The following is a 22,150-nucleotide window of genomic DNA, read 5'->3' on the forward strand; positions in this document are numbered from 1 at the left end:
TGAGGTTTGATAATCTTTACAATTATTTTTTTATTAACATTCAGAATATATAAACCATAAGTCACAATTTTTGGGGAAATGGTTTAATAGATAATTCAAATTACATGCCATAATAGTCACAATTATAATCAGGGAAATGGTTTAATGAGTATGATGTATAACTGTCTATCTATATATTTATAACTTAGGATGAAAAGTTATAAGAAATAGAGACAGACATTAAATTATTATACAAAAGATAGAGTGAAGGGGAAAATAGGTAAGGCTATATTATAGCCATATTTTAGGGGACAATTTATTAAAAAGGATTTAAATTTACATTTTAAACTTTTATAACGTCTACCTATTTTCAATTTTCTGTACTTGTTTGGTATACCAAATTTAATGTTATTAAAGGGAAATAAACTAGTTACATTAAAGCTTAACACAAATAGATATAACGCAAAATTAACGTCAATTAAACTAAAGTATGTTAGCAATATGAGAAAGAATGTTGTATTAAAAATGAATTTAGTAAAACTATGTGAAGACTGATAGTTATTACTGCTATTAATTTGTTGTGTATTATTTGCAAAATTAGTATTCAAATCATTTTTTTCAAAAAGATGATGTCGATAAATTTTCTTTTCAAGATTGATTACATTAACCTTATTTGATAAAGATATATCAACAGAAAGATTTAAAAAAGGGACTGACTTACTGAACTTACTATCTGTAATGTTGATAGGGTTCTCCAAAGATACATCAACAGAATGATTTAAAACAGGGACTGACTTACTGAACTTACTATCTGTAATGTTGATAGCGTTCTCCAAAGATACATCAACAGAATGATTTAAAACAGGGACTGACTTACTGAACTTACTATCTGTAATGTTGATAGGGTTCTCCAAATATACATCAACAGAATGATTTAAAACAGGGACTGACTTACTGAACTTACTATCTGTAATGTTGATAGGGTTCTCCAAAGATACATCAACAGAATGATTTAAAACAGGGACTGACTTACTGAACTTACTATCTGTAATGTTGATAGGGTTCTCCAAATATACATCAACAGAATGATTTAAAACAGGGACTGACTTACTGAACTTACTATCTGTAATGTTGATAGGGTTCTCCAAAGATACATCAACAGAATGATTTAAAACAGGGACTGACTTACTGAACTTACTATCTGTAATGTTGATAGGGTTCTCCAACATAGTATCATTATTTACAACAGGGACTGTGTAGTATGGCACACTATTTGTACAATTAAAAGAGTTATTTTGTGCATTTTTAGGACGACGCTTTCTTACGTGTCTTTTTCTGACCTTTTTAACTTTTCTAAAAAATTGTTCTTTAGACATGCATCTACAGGGTGATCATATAAGTCTTCAGCATAAATGTCAAATTGCTCCCAGTCAACATCTACCCTTTTTATCATGTTTTTCTGTATCCTAGATTCTTTGGATATAAAACTGTCAATGGAAGCTTCGTGGGTACGCAAAAAATTTTCAAAGCCGAAAAGCGTAAGCTGGCCATTTTGCATGGCAGCGGTCGAATTAAGCAGGTGCCGAAGGTCATAGGGAATATATTTATATACCGCACTAATAATTTTTCTCTGCTTTTCCCGCTCAGAAATAATAGTGTCAGATATATTTTCAAGGTATTTTTTGTATTCCCACAAAATGGACATAACGGATTTAGAGGAAGGTTTAAATTTATAAAATTTTTCCTCTACTTCAAACATGTTTGTAATTGACCCATTAAGGACACGATTTACTTTATTTAAATATTCGCTAGTAGGGAGATCTAACGGGTTACCCCCAGCCATTTCCAATTTTTCTTTGATTTCCTTAGATATGGACATGTGAATTAACATATTATATTCACATGGGCTAAAGTCCGAAAGATCAAAACTATCCAACTGATTTAAAAAAGCTTTTAGCCCTACTGTTTCTATGGACATCAATTGACGATGGATAACTCTTTGTTTTTGGAAAAGTTTATCTGCATTGTACGTGTTTTTTCTATTTGCTAAGAAAGGGGGCTCAAGGTTGTTAAAGGTGTTACACTTTAAATGAGGGGCGTTGTAAGTATTCTCTGAGTTTTGTGCTTTAAAGATTTGTTTTATTTGTTGGCTAGTTTGATCTAATAGCAATTCTTTGTTTATTCTATCCAACCCTTTAGCCTTATTTATATGGTCCTCTATTGAAGAGAGAAGTTCCCTAGCATGAATTGTGGATAATCCCGTAGGAGATAAATCTCGCTGGTTTGACCTGTAGACGGGAATATCAGTTGTAGCGTAGCGATAATTCTGAGGGCCAAAACTAAGTATAGGGTTTAGGCTAGGAGGGGGTTGGCTGAAATCATTCCTTATTGCATTATTAGAATTAACCTGTAGGTTGGATATTTCACTTGCCATTTTATTAAGACTGTTTACAATATCTCCCATATTATTTTTTAAAGCATTAATTTGATCTTCATTATTAGAAGTAGAGTTATGGGAATTAACCGGAGGATTAACCTGAGGAGTAGGTGCAGAAGGGGCTAGTAAAGGGGCTCTAGGTGCATTTTTTATGAATTTCCGTCCAAACGTTCTCCATCTACCCCTCATACCTATAGACGCCTCGTCATCACTGACGTCATAATCCCTATATCTGTCCATTTTGGTATAATTTTTGTTAAAAGCAGAATGAAGCTTTGGAAATTATTATGAACAGAGAGTTGAATTTACTATGAATATATTTGTATAACGATAGCAAGATAGCAAAAATTTTTATTCAATAGGGAGCTTGTGATAATATTAGAAGATATATTGTTTAATAATAGTGGAACGATTTCAACAAAAGCAGTATGAAGCTATGTATAATATGTAAATGTATAAAATATTGTTAAGTTAACTCTAAGGTTAATATAAGGGACGAAATTGTGATTTTGGATAATAAATATTTCAACAAGATTTTACATATAATTATAGCAGTATGAAGCTATGTATAATATGTAAATGTATAAAATAATGTTAAGTTAACTCTAAGGTTAATATAAGGGACGAAATTGTGATTTTGGATAATAAATATTTCAACAAAATTCTACATATAATTATAGCAGTGTGATGCTATAGTACAATATATAGGTTAGGTTATAAAAGGGATTTGTGACTTTAGATATGGTATATTAATTGAATTAGTTTAACAATAACTTTTACAAACAATTATAGCAGTGTGATGCTATATTATAATGTGTAAAGGTTAGGTTATAAATTGTGATTTTGGATAATAAATATTTCAACAAAATTCTACATATAATTATAGCAGTGTGATGCTATAGTACAATATATAGGTTAGGTTATAAAAGGGATTTGTGACTTTAGATATGGTATATTAATTGAATTAGTTTAACAATAACTTTTACAAACAATTATAGCAGTGTGATGCTATATTATAATGTGTAAAGGTTAGGTTATAAAAGGGATTTGTGACTTTAGATATTATATATATACTAAAATGAGTCTTTTTATGAGGGACTGAGTAAGGACAGTACCCCGCGGGAAAAAAATAAATTTTTATATAAAATGAATATATAAAAATTGAATAAAACTTACCGGTTCGAAAAAGTCGACGGTGGCTAAGCCTCCATATTACATTTTTACGTACTTAATTAACTAAGATATTTTATCAACAATGTATATTTCACTAATCTGACATTTCAAATAGAGTATATATGGTTAAACTTTGAGTGTGATAAAAAGACTGGCTTCTTCTACAGGTAGTTTGTGCTTCCTTCTTGTCTGGTTGTCCGCACGCGCAGTATGCATGGTTGTGGTTTATATTTTTCGGAGGTGTTACAAAAGTTGTAACACACCAAATTTGAATTCAGGGCAGCAACTTGTAAGGATTTGAATTTGATCAAAGTAAATTGTAAAAATTTCAAGAAGTTTCTTTTATCTTTATATTTTCAAATATATAATATGAAATTTTTTAAAGATTTCGTTTATTTGAAAAACTACGTTCTCTATCTCTTTATAAAATGTTGAAGACTTTTATTAAAATATGATTGGGTTGTACACAAATTATTTTAATCTACATAACTATGGTACTTTTGTTTATAATAATTGTACCTCAATTAATAGTCCTTTGACATTAGAATGCCCTTAACCCTTAGATTAAAAAGAAATTGGAAAATCAGCCTTTTTTAAAGTTAGTATGTTTTGAACCTATTTTTAAAAAAAATACACTATTCTAAGACATGAAGAAATATTTGGATTTTAGTAATCATTTTCAATTCATTTTGTTTCTGATAGAAAGAATCAAGCAATATTAGCTTGGTCGTTTAAGCTTAACCACCTTTACCTGTGGTGTTTCTAACCCTGCTGGGCTACCCTTTATCTAATTCAACCTAACCTAACATATTACTTACATATTTATTGATGCTAATCTGCATTTGTGTCGAGTCCATAGCAGAGAGGGAGGAACAGAGGTCCAGAAGAACGGTAACGTCGGATACCTCCATCCTGGTACCTGAAAATTAAAATAATATTTAATATTCATTCTTTTAAAATATTTTTAAAACTATGTATAGCATCTTAAAACATACAATTTTCCACGAATATTAAAGAATATTAAAATAAAATTCAAATAATTAATACCAGTTTGGATAGCCCGGGTTTTCGGCATTGGAAAGTGTAATATGTAAAACTTTGGATTCCTTTTTTAAAACTTGGTTGGTTGGTTTAAACTAGCATTGTTCTAACTTTTCAACATAAAATTTTATGGTAATTTAAGGATGTACATCAATTTATCGTCCATTGTGTTATCCCTGTATATCCCTGTAACCACTGGACCAAGTTGACAGGTTGCAAATGCATAAATTGACCACCATTCTCAGGAACAGAGTTATGGCAACTAGAGAAAATTATTTTGTCTCGGAATTGTTGTATCAATATTTTTTCTTTCTAAATATGATAATATCATCTAGAAGCCCAATATATTATTAAAATGGTTAAAATAATGTAATATGTAATAGTTTGTCTTCATGATATATTTTTCTTTCTTTTTCATTAAGGGTTCCTTTATATAATTTATTTTTATTTATAAAAGTCACTTCTACTACAACCATTCACCCCCCCCCCTCTAAATTCCAAATTTTTGTGAAAGATAAGAAGACTTCATTAGGGAGGTGATAAAAACAAAAACTCTCTTCCACAACATAGCTTAAAACAAAAAATGTACTTTTGCTACTTTTTAAAATCTTGATTGGTTGGTACAAACAACAGTTATTAGTATACAGAAGGGTAATATTTGTTTCTTATGATTGGGGGTGAATGTGCATCAATTTATCTTCCTTTGTCTCATCCCTAAAGATCAGTGGGTTTTGGTCAATTTATTATATTGGCTCTTTTTAAAAATTAAAATCAGCTGTATCATATGAACATACCGCGGAAATATAATAATATTAAAAGAAAGAAAAAGTATGAAGAAAAAAATAATTGACTTTTAACCACAATAAAAAATAACAAGGAGGAAATAATGCTAATTGGTAGCGCAACAATAAAATTTGCAATGGAATTTGGTAAAGAGATTATAAGTGAAGAAAAAATGAATCATATATGAATTTATTTCAAATAAATACATGTCATTTCTCAAATTTTACTATTTAGTTTAGGTATTTAATCGAATAAATAATTTTCATCAAGTTTATGATGAATTAAAATCAGTCAATAAATAATATCTTCGGATCTTGGACAAAGTAGCTTCGGACAAAGTAGCTTCAGGACATTTACTTAAGAAAAGTAGCTTCCTAAGAAAAATAGTCTCCAATAGTAATAAAGGTCATGGCCGCAGCCCCCTGGCCTGCCTAGCCGCGGGCGCTCGGCCCCCTAGCCTATAACCTAACCTAACCTAGCCTCAGAACATTAAAAAAAATATCATCAACTGATAATACATAGGTGGTTTAGAATTTCGTGGATTTTGCAAAAAGTGGTTGATAGATTTTTACAACTTTTAATATTGTTTTTACAATTTTTAATAATGTTTTTACAATTTTTGGTTAGGTTAGGTTATAGGCTAGGGGGCCGAGCACTGCGGCCATGACCTTTATAAACAGTGAAGGCTACTTTAATTAGGAGGCATAGAATAAGGAGGAATAGAAATGAAAACCCTAAATATTTCTGGGAAATTTGAAGAAATCTTTGACTTGCGCAGTAAAGACAATAATGATAAAGTACAAATCACAATGACTAGTTGGACAAAACTAGAAAAGTTTAATTTGTATCAACATCTAATATAAGAAACATAAGAGCGCAACCTAGTTTTATAATATAAATACTGAGACCAATATTTTTTTGTAAATTTTCTTACATAATTATTTTTTTAAGGCTTAATATGCACATTAAATTCATTTTTAATCCATTGTGAATAGGGAAGAGGAAGCTGGATTCTTGGCTACATGGCTTTTAGTAAATCATTGGAAAAGAAATTTATTTTGAATATTTTTTCTGAATAATTACTGATATCATGTTATTTACTAACAGCCTTGTAGCCGTTTTGGTCTTTCAAAAGTTCCAATTTTACTTCAGGCTAGCCAGGCAGAATCTTCTACCTGGATTCTATTCTATACTTTATCTTCTTTGCTAAAATAGTAACTGTTTCGGTCAGACAGACGAACTGACAAGTATATCCTCGGAATATATCAGCTACGCTATCAAAAATTATCGACACAATTAATTATAAAAATTAAATAAAAATATCAAAGAAAATACGAGAAAGATAGACAGTTAAAGTTATAAGAGTTAAATAAGAGCAACTAACAAGGGTGACAATATACATAAGTAGCGAAGCATAAAAAAGCTTGGTCAGACAGATGGACAAAGAAAATTACCATGAAAATGTACAGTGGTCTTTAAAAAGATGACAAGAAAAAAAACATCTATCTTTTAAAGCAGCTGAGTAACTCGGACGGTCGGACAGACTGACAGACCAAGTGAATTATAGAGTAGCTTCGCTACTAGAAGGAAATGAAAAATTGAAAGTTGGTCAGCAAGAAAACAAGGATCACAACATACATAAGTAGCGAAGCATCCACTAAAATCATAAATAGACAAACGGATAAAGTAAGTTATAGAGCAGATGCTCAGTGTTCATAAAAAAAAGAATAATAGAGAATATTTAACTATACAAAAAAATAAAATTACAAATTTAAATAAAATCAAGTTATATTTTGTAGAATGGGCGACTAACGGACTGACTAAGTAAGTTGCAAACCAGATGCTCTTTAGTAAGGGGTGTCTCTTCACCAAACAAGGATGACAACTATAAAAGCGAAGCTCTATAATGGAAGAACAAACGGACATTAAGGCTTATATAGTGGCGAAGTAAATAATCAGAATATAAATGTATAAGAGTCGAAGCAAAAGTATAAAAGTATATATGTTGAAAAACGGCTTGATAAGGATAATGTTTATGGACATACTTACATTTTTAGAACTTGATTATAGAAATGCTTCGCTTATGATATTGTACTTTTTTGTCCCAGGAATCAGTATACCAATAATCAGATCAATCTGATAATTAGATCACATAAAAATTTGTTGTTAAAAAAAGTAAAAAATCAACATGTTTAAAATGGACATACGGACATTCTGGTAGTGATTATAGAGTTGTTACACTTTCATAAATCGTACCTATCTACTACAGGAATAACCATACAAAGTTTGAAATCTATAGGACATTTTCTAACATGCCTAAATTAACGAAAAAAGCTATCCGGTACGGGCGGACGGACGTACGGACGGACCGACCCTAATTATAGAAAAGCTTCGCTTTTAAAAAACTGTTGTCTATTTTAAATTGCAGCTAAGAAAATCCGGCTTGAAAGACAGACAGACAAAATGCATTATAGAGAAGCTTCGCTACTAAAAAGAGAGAAAGGTGGTAAGGGGGGAAAGGGGAAAGTAGTAAGATAAATTCAGGGAGGGAGGGGACATTGAACTGTTTATTACACTAGTCCCCAAAGTTTTATTATTTTCGTTGACTTTCGATACTTCATTGAATTTTGATTGGTTGCTATATTGAGTTGAGTGTCCTAACGTGTTAACCACAAATTGTAATCTACAGAAGGGGTAGTTTTGTGTATCATTATTGGGGATGTACATCAATTTATCGGCCATTGTCTAATTCCTTTAGATGCCTGGAGAAATTAGTTAAGTTTTTGTTTTGTTAATGGGTTTACTAAAGTTGTAATCTTTCTTTTAATGACTATTTGCTTTCCAAGATATATTGTAGCCTTTTAACAGTCACTCTGTAACTTTGTTTTATTTGTTTGTTTTTTTACCCTAGCCTCTAGCAGTTTTTTATATGTTTTTTTTACTTCGAAATATGTTTCTGTATTTTAGCTTAAGTAATTAAATTAGTAATTATTTAATGTAACTGGAAGAAGTGTCTCAAAACCGCTCATGTGACGTCATAAAATAAGGAAGATGAGAGGAGAAGTGGGAAAAAAAAGAAATGGATAACCCCTCATTTTTATGACGTCACGCGGCTAAATTTCTAAGGGATGTAAAACAAACCAGTGATAAGACAATGGCCGATAAATTAAAACACATCCTCATTGATGATACACAAAATTACCCCTTTTGTACATTTCACTAAGTGGTTAAAACGTTTGGATACTCAACTTAAGGAACCTACCAATCAAAATTCAATAAAAGTCACCAAAGTTGTTTAGCCAACGAACAAGAATAGTTATTTCTCGCATCGTATTATAAACGGCTTTCCGCGGATATAGAATGTACAATTATGAGATTAAAACTAGTTTTTTTAGCCCCGAGGTGCCATTAATTGTTATTGCTGCGCTATTTAGAAGCATGATTGTTCTTGTTAAAAGCGAAACTTTTCTATAATTAGGGTCGGTTCGTCCTTCCGTAAAGGTTAATTTAGACAGTCGTCACATAGATTTCAAACATGATGATTCCTATATTAGTTAGGAAGGATTAATATTAAGTTCTGACACTCTACAAGGGTTATTGTTCGTTTGTCCTTCTTTCTGATGTTAGAGCTTTGCTTTTATGGATGTTGTAATTCTTGTTTTTAAGTGAATGAGAGTACTTTCTAAACTTGAGAGTACAAACCCTGGAATAAATAAAAAAATAATATATTTCTATTCAAAACAAGGATGGAAATATCCATAAGTAGTGAAGACAAAAAAATCTTGGATAGACAAATTAAGTTGTAGAACATTAGAACAGAAAAAAGATAGGTATAAAAAGAATTGAAAATCATGAAATCCTTTTATCTATACTAGCGGATACGCCATTAGAGGCCTGTAGTGGCATTTCAAATATTTGTTTTTTATTTAAAATATCTAATTTGAGACATAATTTGTCTATGTTACGTTCAAGTCTCTACGTAAAAGCAAGAATATTAAAAAGAAATTAGATTTTTTTTTTATTTCTCTTGGCAGGGTGGTGATACCCTTCTGCAAAATAGTTTAAAACACTCCCGGGACCTATGAGAAGCTACTCTGTTAAGGAGAACCCTATCGGTTCAGAGGTTAGTGAGATCCTTCGGTACAAACATACAAACACACAAACATCCTGTTATTATAAGGATATATGCATATATGTCTTTGAATAATGCTACTGACAGACCTACGGACCTGGTAAGTTGTATACTACATGCTCTAAATATGGTAAAGGGTATCTAGACAAAATCTTAAATAGCAGCTGAGAAAATCACAATTCCCTACAACGTTACAGACGGACAGACAAAGTGAAATAAGAAGTAGCTTAGCTACTAAAGAAAATGTTGGTATACGACGTAAATAATAATCAATAAATGTTTATACCTAGATAATATTTATAAAGGCGCAATACTCTTAAATTTCTAGTAACACAGTTCTACTCTATCCTTAAATAAAAGTAATAGGGTGTTTATCTTTCTAAGTGTTTGTTTGTCTTATCCATTCAGATCCGTAATTGATACTAATTTACTATAATACAGAGATAAGAGCAAAATCTATCTATCCATCTATCTATGTTTGTTTCTATCTATCCATCCATCTATCTATGTTTGTTTCTATCTATCCATCCATCTATCTATGTTTGTTTCTATCTATCTATGTTTGTTTATATCTATCCATCAATCTATCTATTAATAATTGTTTCTATCAATCCATCCATCTATCTATGTTTGTTTCTATCTATCCATCCATCTATTTATGTTTGAATCTATCCATCCATCCATCTATCTGTCTATGTTTGTATCTATCTATCCATCCATCCATCTATATATCTTTTATTGTATCCTTCTATCCATCTATCTATTAATAATCTACCTATCTATGTCTGTATCTATCTATCCATCCATCTATCTATCTATATTTGTGTCTGTTTTCTTTATCTATTTATCCTTCCTTATATTATCAACTCTATTCCTTTTATCTTTCTCTCTTTTTTCTCCTACTTATCTTCTCCCCTTTTTCTGTTCCACTAATGGATATAAAATTCGTGGATATTGAGAGAGATTCTCGCATACCCTGAAAAAATAGTTCTGTCAGCTGGCTAATATATATAACGATACCCCCAATAAGATATATAAGTTGGAAAGAATTTTAATGTTAGAGGTATATTTGAATTCTGCATCAAATTTTAATGATTTTTTTATAAAATTCGTTTTTTGTATAATTCTTTATATAAAAGCGGAAATACAATTTAAGTTAATTAATTTTGACATTTGTGATTGGTGGATTGAAAACTATCTGCGCTCTGATTGGAGAAGCTTAAGTGTCGTACAACAATCAACCAATTAGAGCACAGGTAGTTTTCAATCCACCTATCATCGATGTCAAAATTAATTAACTTAAATTGTATTTGCGCTTTTAAATAAAGAATGATACAAAAAACGAATTTTATAAAAAAAAATCCTTAAAATTTGATGCAGATTTCAAATATACCTCTAACATTAAAATTCTTTAAACTTCCACTTTCCTGACCATAAAGGAACGTATTGACCAATATCTGAGGACTATAATAGCAACCTAGATAGAGGACAAAAACTCCCATGTCTCAATATCCACGTATTTTGTATCCATTGTATCACTTGACAATGTATAAGATATTTGTAGTTGTAATGAAATTAATTATCGTCTGTGCCAAAAACTAACAATAACAATGACAATCAAATCCATAGGTTATCGCAGTTGCCAGTTATGACCAATGCTTAAACCTTTGGCTATAATAACATGGTTTAAGCTAAGAATCGAACCCATATCCATAATTTATCCTAGTAATTTGTCTATGTTTTGTAATAAAGTAGAACAGTCAACTATAATAAAATTAAATTATTGAAATATTACATGACATATTCAGTAAAATTGCAATAAGTAAGACCTGTGATCAGAACGTACAAATTAGAAATTATTGACAGACAGATTGACGTACCGACATACCTATTCAAAGAGTAGCTGCAATACTAATAATAAGACAATATATAAGTCATATTAAAATAGAAAGACAGAAAATATGACCATTAAAGATATTAAAAATTAGACGTTTTATCAATGATAGATAGATAGACATAGAATTTAGTAGAAATTTAGTTATTGTTGTTGTTGTAATTTTAATAGATAGCATAGACGGTTCCAGGACAAACGCAGGAGTCCCAAACGTCGGAGTGGACAAACGCAGGAGTCCCAAACGTCGGAGTGGACAAACGCAGGAGTGTTGAATATTAATTTTATGAAGTATTTCTATACAGATTAGGTTAGGTTAAGATATGAATGAACAAATAAGCCCCCCGCAGGGGTTAGGCATTTAAAAAACCTATTAGATTGTCTAAAATAGGTTAGGTTAGGTTAAGTGTTCACTACGACGTTTGTCCACTCCGACGTTTGCGACTCCTGCGTTTGTCGTAGGACCGCATAGACAATTATTTGTACACTGATAATAACAGTTAAACATACAAATAAAAGAACTTTTTCAATGTATAAGCAATACAGTTACAAAATTAACTTTATCCTTCTTACATACAGACGGACAGACCTAAATATGAAAGGGTAAATAAAATGCACTGAAGAATGGTATGACACCTGAAGTAAATATAGTGTTTAAATTTTTAAAAGTTAGGTCAATCGATATATTTTTACTTGGATGTTGCACCATATTTTCATTTATTCTGAATTAATGAGGTCCATATTAGCAACCTAAATTGACGACAAATTTTCCCCTGTCAATATATCCACGTAATATCAATATATCAACAAGGACAATTTTGTCCATAAGTAATGCAAAAAGAATAGTTCACTAATAATCAACAAAAAAAACTCTTATAGTACATTTAGTAAATATAACATTTAGATATTAATGAGTCATTCATATTTAGATTGACAAAGATTTTTTCCTTATCGCGTGACGAACGGACAGACGGACAAAAGTACCCTAAAGTTATGTGATAGCTCCGCTACTTTGTACATAGTTAGTAGGAAAATGTATATCCATATCCTGAGTAGAATAACTTATAACAGTTTAGTCTGGATAAAGTTACACTTTTACAGGGATTTTAAGGGACAAGACAATAGACGATAAATTGATGTACTTGACCAATGATGATTAACAAAATTACCCCTTCTCTATATATCAAAATTATTAGTTGAAAAATTTGGACAATTACAGTTTGAAATCTCAGTTCAATAGAAAGTACCCAAAGTTTTTATGCCAACGAATAAGATAGAGTGGTTATAAAACTTTGGGTACCAGCGTAATTAACAGTACTACAACCCTTCATCCCTGTATTATTGGCTGAAATATCACTTCCACATAAAGTCTTATTTTTAGTAGCTAAGCTACTATTTTTCATTTTGTCTGTCTTTTACCAGATTTTTTTGTGCTTTGCTACTTATGGATGCTGATATCCTTGTTTTTGTATATTCAATGGTCACTAGTTCCAAAGAAGGGAAAGTGACATTGAACTGTAAATCATTCTGGTCCCTAAAAAAGTGCAGCTTTGTGTACTTTAATTAAATCTTAATTGGTTGGTTAAAACTTTTTCAACCATTAGTTTTTATTTACAGAAGGGGTATTTTTGTCTTATTTTGTCTTATTTATTGTCTTATCCCTTATATCCCTGGCTATTCCACAAGGAATTATTAAACAAGCGGATGTGCTACGTGTTGGCGGAATCTATGGAACACCAATGTTATTGTATACTTTATGAGGCTTTTTTATATAAGTACTTTTATATAGTTCACCAAAACAAAATATGTACACAGATTTCCTTTAAAAAACATCAAGGTCTATCTAATATCTGATATTTTACAACATATTTGTTCAAGGTTTGGGGTAAAGGGGTGTTTATCCCCCTCAAACCTTTGAAACCCCTCTCCCCCCCCCCCCCGGGAATAAACAGCTTGGACGTCTCAAATACAATGTAGCTTTTCATAGGTCCTGAGAAGGTTTTTAACTATTTGGGGGGAGGGTACCAAAACCCTCCCAAGAGAATTCTGCCCAAAAAAATTGGAGTGGATACAAAACCGCGACAGTAACAAAACAGCCCCATTACAAAACCGCGACAATAACAAAACCGCGACAATAACAAAATATAACTATGTGGGAATTTTTGTAGGAATACTTGGCCGCAGCGCTCGGCCCCCTGGCCTGCCTAGCCGCGGGCGCTCGGCCCCCTTGCCCATAATTTAACCTAACCTAAATATTGTAAAAAAAATATTAAAAATTTAAAAAAAAAATCTACCAACCACTTTTTGTATTCTAGACTATAAATAAGTTAATGTACATTAAACATTCATAAATAGGTTTGGTTAGGTTATAGGCAAGGTGGCCGAGCGCCCGCGGCTAGGCAGGCCAGGGGGCCGAGCTCTGCAGCCATGACCTTCTAGCATTAAGATTTTTTTTAATTATAGATTTTTAGTATTATAGATTTTTTTGTAATGTCGCGGTTTTGTTATTGTCGCGGTTTTGTAATGGGGCGGTTTTGTAACTGTCGCGGTTTTGTATCCACTCCAAAAAAAAATAACCCCTCCGTCAAATTTAAAAATGGGGGGGGGGGGTAACCATTCGAGTTCAACCCCCCTCCCTGCAAGTTCCCCTAGAGGCCTCTATGGGGCGTAGCCGCTAGTGTATGTAATATTATTTGTTACTATATGTATCAAATTAGTAATGCAGACAAAAGCAATAAAGTTAATGGCAAAACGTAGTTGTATTATTGAGTATTACTACATCAGTTTTAGCTACTCTGTAACTTGGGTTTGTCGGTATGTCTTTATAGGACTTTTTAAAAAACTTTGAGATATTGATTATATGTATTTTTCTTAAGTGAAGCTTTTCAACATTAGCGGTCAGTCTATCTGTTTTTATGTTTGTATGGTACACTTTTGATCGTTTCATGAAGCTTATTAAAATCATGCTATCGATTTCAAACTTTGTATTATCTTAAGATAAGACTATAGGGGGCTAGGTATCGCTTCGGGTACTAGACCTCTTCTCCACGCACCTTAAAACATAGTCCGCTTATGATTGCAGTGTAAAGCGTCCATTCACCCATCAGACAACCAACTCTCTGAGATGCACGACCTTTGTCTAAGAAGTCTAAACTGTGCATAGTAACGAGCTGCGCCTGTTTTGGGCCAAGGCATTCCCCCCACTCTAACTATTTACGTCGCGCATCTGATATAGTAGCAGTAGGAACCATTTTTAACGTCTTTAATTATGACGCGGTGTCGGGCCGAGATTCGAACCTAACACCTTCCCGACGACGAGCGGATGCGCTACGTGTTGAGCCACGGTCGCGGGTAAATGTATTATCTTTCCTGGAAAGGTTAGATATAAATTAGAAAGCATAGCAACTCTAAAATTATTACAAGAAAGTTCATATATTCATTATGAAAACATACGTACAGAATTCAGTTCACAGTTCTAAATTATATCAAGTTAAAATGTTTTTCCTCATGTTCGTTTGCTTGTCCTACCGTTAAAGAGCTTCGCTTTTATGGATGTTGTCATCCTTGTTTTATATTGTTCTTAATATACCACTTTTCTCTAAAATGAAAATATAAGACATAAAAAGTTATGAATTACTCGCAGTAAATTGGTTAAACTCTGGTGTAATATATCACTTTTAACAACCACATTTTTTAGCAGCACAACTGCTATATAACTAGACAATATCCGTTGGACAGCTTCTAAAGGATCGTTAATTGGAATTTCAAACTATAGGTCACATGAACGTTCCTACGATAAAGTCATATTCAGTAATAACTTCGCCCAAAGACTTTATTTTTTATTATTCTAATTGAGTTTAGGGGCTAGTAAATAGCCTAAAACCGTCCAAAGACAAGCTTACCTGAAAAACAAATCAAAATTAATATACAAGCTTTCTGAAATTATTAGACTTTAGGGGATTTGCTACGGGGGAGTGGAGATACATAAAGTGTAATGTGTGACGTCATGAAAATACGTTTAAAAAGGAAGGGTGAGAGGAGAAGTGGGAAAAAAGGAAACCTTTCAAAAGGATATGGAACTAGACGTATTTTTATGACGTCACACATGACGCTTTCCGTATCTCCAAGGGAAGTATAAAAACCGCCTGAAATGAGATATATATCAATTAAAAACAAACTAATTAGTCAATTTGACCAGCCATTGTCGAGATCTTTTGCTTCACCCAAAAAGATCTTACTACATTTTATTATAAATAGGATAGATTAAACTGTTCCCAACAATTAAATTTATAACTTGTTATTGCTGCGCTACTTATGTTCATAATTGTCCTTGTTCTGCTACAAATGGAAAAACCCAGATGGTCTGTGTTTTATAATTTATCAAATTGGCCATTTGCGGATTTTTTTGCAGATGTATTGTTTTTTTTTTGGAGTGCTAATTTCAATCAGTAGATTAATTTAACAAGGATGATAACATCCGTGTAACAAATTTAGAACTAAAATGTATAAATGGATATAAAATATACGTGAAGGGAGAAAATTGTCGTCAATTAGGTTGCTAACATGGTCATCACTTATTGGTCAGTTCTTTCGTCCATTGGGAGAGGAGGGGATGGGGTAAAGGGGGTAAATTTTAGCCAGCTATAAGTTTCATTTTAATAGAGTACTTGATAATGCGGTGTACGGTCCAAGTAATAATAAATCTGTTAATATATAAGAAAACAACAACATTCTTTCTTTATGCGCTATTAATAAAAAAATATTTTTTTCTTATTCATATTATTTATTTTATATTTTTGGTTAAAATTATAAATTAAACAGTATACTGACGTATGAGGGGATGTACAGACAGACCGGAATACGAGTATAGAGTAGCTTCGGCGCAATTATATATTAATAATATAACAAAGGTATTTCATAAAAAAATACAAGATTTATTAAGCAATTAAACTGGTTAGAATAGACAGAATAATGGGATGATTATTTATTGAATATATTTAGATATGATATCAATTAAAAGCTTGGACGTCACGTTTTCTGTACAGGACAGAAAACCACGTGCACAGGAATAAGGAATAAGACTGTCGACAACCTAGCATATAGGTATACAGTCTACCGAATGTAAGCTGGTGGTGAGATGTTCACACAAGGCCTACATAAAATCAACTGCTCCACAACGCAGCAGGATGGGACAAAGTGGCGGTTACCAGTGTAGGTCTGACTCAGCTAGAGAAGTATAGGAATGTGGACAGGGATGGAAATGCATAAACTTGAATGAAGAAGGCACTATGCCACAATACGTTTCACTTAATCATAATTATTAAAAAAACAAATTTAATCATCCTAGCTACATTATTAAGTGCTTTCAAAATTTTTTATCTTTATTAAGTTTAGAAACTTTAACTATTATTAAATGGAAAAAAACTTATATTAATGTACAGATTTTTATATTATGTTATTAAAAATCAACCAATTTCGTTTAAACCATCTTAAAACTTTTAAAAATAAAATAGTCTAAAAACCTATATAAGGCTTCCCTAAAAAGAAATCGTTTCTGCAGTTATCGATATTTTAACAGTCGTACAAAAAATATTACTACTTAGGATTAACGGCTACGCCCTTAGCTTAGAGGCCTCTAGAAGAACTTGAGTTCGAAAAAATCTAAGAAGAGGTTCAATTTTTCTTTTTGAGGGTCGGCGTAACCTCACCGTAAAGGAGATCCATATCGGTTCAGCGGTTGCAAGATATTAAGCTACAGACATACAAACATCCTGTTACTTTTATAAAAGGAAAAAAGATGTAAAAATGTTGTGTATAACTCTAGTCGACCACTGTGGGGTGACAAGGGCACCGTAATCTCTGTCCTATTGTTCAACTTTTCCTTTATCAAACATGGTGTGCCTACAATTCTGCATTACATCACATGCGCAAGTGTTATCATGTGTATAATGTTTCAATGGATATAGGATATATGTGAATATATTGACTGGGAAAAACTTCTCGTCAATTTAGCTTGCTAATACGTTCATCCAGTAGAAGAGTAGGAGGGGAGGGGATTATTGTATAAAAGAGGCGGATAGGGGGTATCGTTATTTTAGCCAGCTGCGAGCATCACTTTATCAGAGTACATGAAAATCTGCTGCAACATCCAAGTAATAACATAACGATTTCCAAATTACCACATATTTAAAAGGGGTTATTAACATTAAGTGATGTAGGCAACGGGGAGGGGGGGGGGCTGTGAAGCAGCTTATAGTGCCTAATAAAAAATGACATCATACAATATAAATGACCAATGATAGGCCAGTATACTTTGAAATTAACCAAAATTGTAAAATATATACTGGCCTATCGTTGGTCATATGCGTTCCTGATGATAAGAAAAATTTGCAGCATTGAGAAAACACCATCAAACATAAAAGGCATTCATGTAGATATAGAGAGAGACAAGCTCAAGCCTTGCATTCAATATGTCCATACAATCTTACAACTTTCAAGCAAAGCAACAATATAATATTGTACGTTAGTTCGTTCAGGTTGACAGTTGATCTTGGAACTTTGTATGGCGCGTCCTGTTGAGATAAGTTGTAAGATCTATAGTATAGGTGTATATACAGACAACCACTTCCACCCCTTTTCCAAGGACATTTTTCGTCTGCTAGCAAATTGTTTTCTGCTACTTGGCTGTGTTAATATTCCCGACACTAACGGTTGATTTTCAAAGATTGAATTGAAAGTCGGCAAAAGGTCTTTGGGATGGGAACATAAAGTTATTTAACCCCTTCCCCTTCTATTGTTTTATTCTATAGTCCTTATAATTATGTACATTTAAACATAAATTCACTTTTTAAACCGAATTTAAAAACGCTTGAACTTATATATTGGATAAATTTTAACGGTGATTACTTGGATGATTAGGAAAGATGTTAATCTTAATCAAAATCTTTAGAAATGGAAGGTGTATGCTATCAAATATTTCAATCATTATAGTAAAAACAACCAACATTGATTGTGTATTGTAACATAGAAAAAAAATTCTAGAATTCTTTAAGTTTTACTATTATATAGGCTGTCCCTTAAGATCTCGGTAACCACTGAACCAATTTGGTTCTCCAATTTAGAGAAGCTTTGATTGATTCTGGGCTAGTTTTAAGCTACTTCAGTTTTAAAATGGTTTTAGGATTTTTTACTGTTATCACTCCCCCCTCCAGCAACCCACTAGAGTCTAGGGACGCAGCAGTTTCAAGTTCAAATCTTTTTGATTTCTTTGAGGTTAGGTTAGGTTTTGAGGTAAAAGTTATTAGGGTCCCGTAGGTTTAGAGCTTGTCACAGGGGGGAGGGGGGGGGGTTCTACTTAAAAAAGGTCTTTCAATGGTCAAATATGTTTTAAAGTAGAAAAAGAATATTAAATAATATATTAAAGTACCTATCAAATAATCTATTCTTTTCTAAGATTAGTAACATATGGTTATATGAAAAGAAAAAGGCTTATATAATATTGTATTTCTATTTCTATTTTTAAAACCAATATCCAGCATTTTCTACATGTATGTTTACATTTTTTCAAATTTTAATTGTTTTGAAAGTTATTATCCTATATTGTTAGTTAGGTACTTTTGCTTGCACGTTAATATCTTGATAATTCCTACATCGAATGTGATTTTTATTTTGGTGAAGTTTCACCTAGGTCCGAGATTGTTTTAGGGTATTTTATTAGTAGCGAAGCTACTCTTAATTCGAAATATCCGTCCGTCTGTCCGTCTGAGACAAAGTGGGGGAAACGTGATTTTCTCGGCTCCTAGAAAAGATAGACAGCTGAAATTTTTAGTGAAGATTCTTATAACATATGCCCATCTAATCTATACATTATTTTGTCCATCTGTCTGTTGTTTGGGGTGCTAGATTGATTCCTAGATTTTCATGTTTTTGTAATTTTCTCAACTCCTTTTTAAGATAATGGGCTGAAATTTTCAGGGATTGTTTAAATTTACATTCTACATGTTTTAATTAAGTTTTATTACGGTTTTTCTATTAGTTGGGGTGCTAGATCGATTCCTAGATTTTTAGGTTTTCTATGGTTTTCTCGATTCCTATTCATAATTTGTGGCTGAAATTATCAGGAATTGCATATGCTTATATTCTACATATTTTTATTAAGTTTCATTAAGATTTGTCTATAAATTGCGATGCTAGATCGATTCCTAGATTTTAAAATTTTCGTGGTTTTTAAGGTTGCGTGATTTTTAAGGTTTCCTTATTTCCCTATTTTATCAACATTAATGTTTATTGTATAAAACTGCTTTATAGCATTTTTTTAACATCCATTCATAATTTTTGAGCTTCGCTACTTATGGATGTTGTCATCCTTGTTTTTAAATTTAAGTCGTTGAAAGTTTTGCTTGTCACGTAAGATCTCTAAAACAACTAAACCCATTGAAGAAAGTTTAATTTTTTAAAGAGCCTCTGAATTGTTCTTCATAGGTCAATGCAACATCAATAAGAAAAATGACTCTAGAGATACTAACTATACTTACAACTGAAAGGGCTAAAAGGTGTATAAAACCACTTTCATTTGTCATTCTAAATCTTTTTTAGATGTTGTCATCCTTGTTTTTATTATTAACGTAGTTCAGGGGGCCTACATAAATAAAATTGGATTTGGGGTAAAAAGTGTTTCTTTCTTATAGAAGAAAAAAAGGTTTTTAAAAATGCTTTCTGTAAAATGCATATAGTTCCTCTAAACTGGATGAAGATACTATAAAAAGCCTAAATCCAGTCCAAAATTTTTAATTTAAAAGTGGTTAAGGCATTTTCGTCAACAAGTTATTTTATCGATATATTAATGTTAATGTTATGTCGATATTATAGCAATACGAAAATATCTTTTAAACGGCTAAGGTCAGTAGTTTATAAGAAGCTTAGTATTGATCCAAGAAAGGTTTTTTGCTATTTTAAGGTGAAATTTCTTCTGTTTTGTAAAATTTCTAAGGACAGGAAATTGTCTAATAAATTGATATAGTTTAAATTTCCTGCTATCATAATATAATATTCTTATAATAAAATACAATATTTAGAAGGTTTCAAACCCTAAAATCCACCTATAGATGTATACCTTTCATCTTTTTAAATCAACTTAATATTCTAATAAAAGAAAAGTATATACCTACGTAGAATGTTTGAAAAACTAATAAGTATCCCACTTATAAATTAATATCCTTATAATAAAGTAAAAGGATCTCTGTTTGTCTGTGTGTACCAAAGGATCTCGCTAACCATTATTAAACCAATGTGGTTCTCCTTTACATTGTAGCTTTTCATAGGTCCTGGGAAGGTTTAAAACTATTTTTTGTTGTTATTTTTATTTTATAAAAAATATCCTAATACTTTTATATACAAATAATTAATTTTAAAAATATTCTTTCTGTAGAAAATGTCAATTTTTGATATATATAAAAAAAGAAATAAGATTAAATTCTGAAGTTAGTTTTGTAAGATGAAATAAAAAAACAAGGATTATATCATTTTGAAAACGTAGCTCAAAAATAAGTCAGTCGTACAAACGAACCAATGATTATGGGTTGGGAGTACTTGCATTTTGATTTAAAACTATAAAAGTATTTTCAAACGTCTAGGGATTCACCGTTCATAAATTTCGTTAATAGGACAATTATTTCATTTCCAAATTTTTAATGAAAAAAAGATAAACTTTTTTCAATTAACTCTCGGGTTTTCTCTTACCGATTATTTAGTAGCTACTATTTATATATTTTACCTAACTGTAACAGGATAACGCCCAGGAATAATCTTACAGGTTTTAATGTCGATTATAAAGTGTATAAATAACTAAGTAAAGCTATCCAATCAGACGGACATACCTAAATGTAGAAAATTTTCGCTTTTCCTGAGAAGTTATCCTTTGCATTATTTATTTTCTCCAACTTCTTCTTTCAATATATCAACTTAGTTGTTTTTTTTTCTCTACACAGTATTTGTATTTTTAAAAGCATAGATTTTCTATAATTAAGATCCGTCCGTCCATCAGTATGTAACGGTTAGGTTTTATCGTTGACCTAAGTATGTTAGAATTGCCCTATAGATTTCGAACTTTAGAATGCGTAACAACTCTATATTCGTTGCCAAAAAGCCCGTACGTCAATTTTCTACATGCTGATTTTTAACTTTTTTGACAACATTTTTGCTTGATATATTTATCCTATAAACATGAATTTCATAATGATGATTCCTAGGACAACAAGGCCTAGTTTTAGACTTTGCCTTTATTGATGTTGTCATCCTTGTTTTAGAAAGTGTTGGAGCGAAGTTTCTTTATAATTTATGCGCGTTTGGTAGTATAGTTGTTGGTTTTTCTTTTAATGTCGTCTTTCCCTTGGATGCTAGGGGCGCAACCACTAGTAAGATATATAAAGCAAGCACAATCGTGACCAAACGTAACATTTTTTATTAAAAATATAAGTATCATTTGTAAGATGGCTAAAAATATTATTTGGTTAACAGTATAGATTCAGAACGACAAAGTGAGGAGTATGTTGCGCTAAAAATCCGTAAAGGTGTGAGTTTTAAGGCTTAAAAGTAGTAGTAGAACGATAATATTCACTAAGTATGTGTATTTCTTATTGAAAAGAAGTATACCTAGACAATTTTTTTATCGTTCTACTACTGTTTTTAACTTAAAACTCACAACCTTTACGGATTT

At 31.7% G+C, this 22,150-nt stretch overlaps 1 protein-coding gene across 2 annotated transcripts in view; it reads right to left on the reverse strand.

The window, feature by feature from the left end:
• The window catches only part of LOC145333435 (cGMP-dependent 3',5'-cyclic phosphodiesterase-like), a 94,770-nt gene that overhangs the window by 65,863 nt on the left and 6,757 nt on the right, over positions 1 to 22,150 (reverse strand). For both annotated transcript variants that reach the window (XM_080178578.1, XM_080178576.1), the window contains exon 2: positions 4,408 to 4,508. In XM_080178578.1, coding sequence (XP_080034704.1) covers positions 4,408 to 4,500 — 93 coding nt within the window. In that variant the 5' untranslated portion in view covers positions 4,501 to 4,508. The remainder of the gene's footprint in view (positions 1 to 4,407; positions 4,509 to 22,150) is intronic.

This window comes from Acartia tonsa, chromosome 12 (assembly GCF_053477335.1).
Source record: "Acartia tonsa isolate MP-2025a chromosome 12, ASM5347733v1, whole genome shotgun sequence".
NCBI classification, from domain to species: domain Eukaryota; kingdom Metazoa; phylum Arthropoda; class Copepoda; order Calanoida; family Acartiidae; genus Acartia; species Acartia tonsa.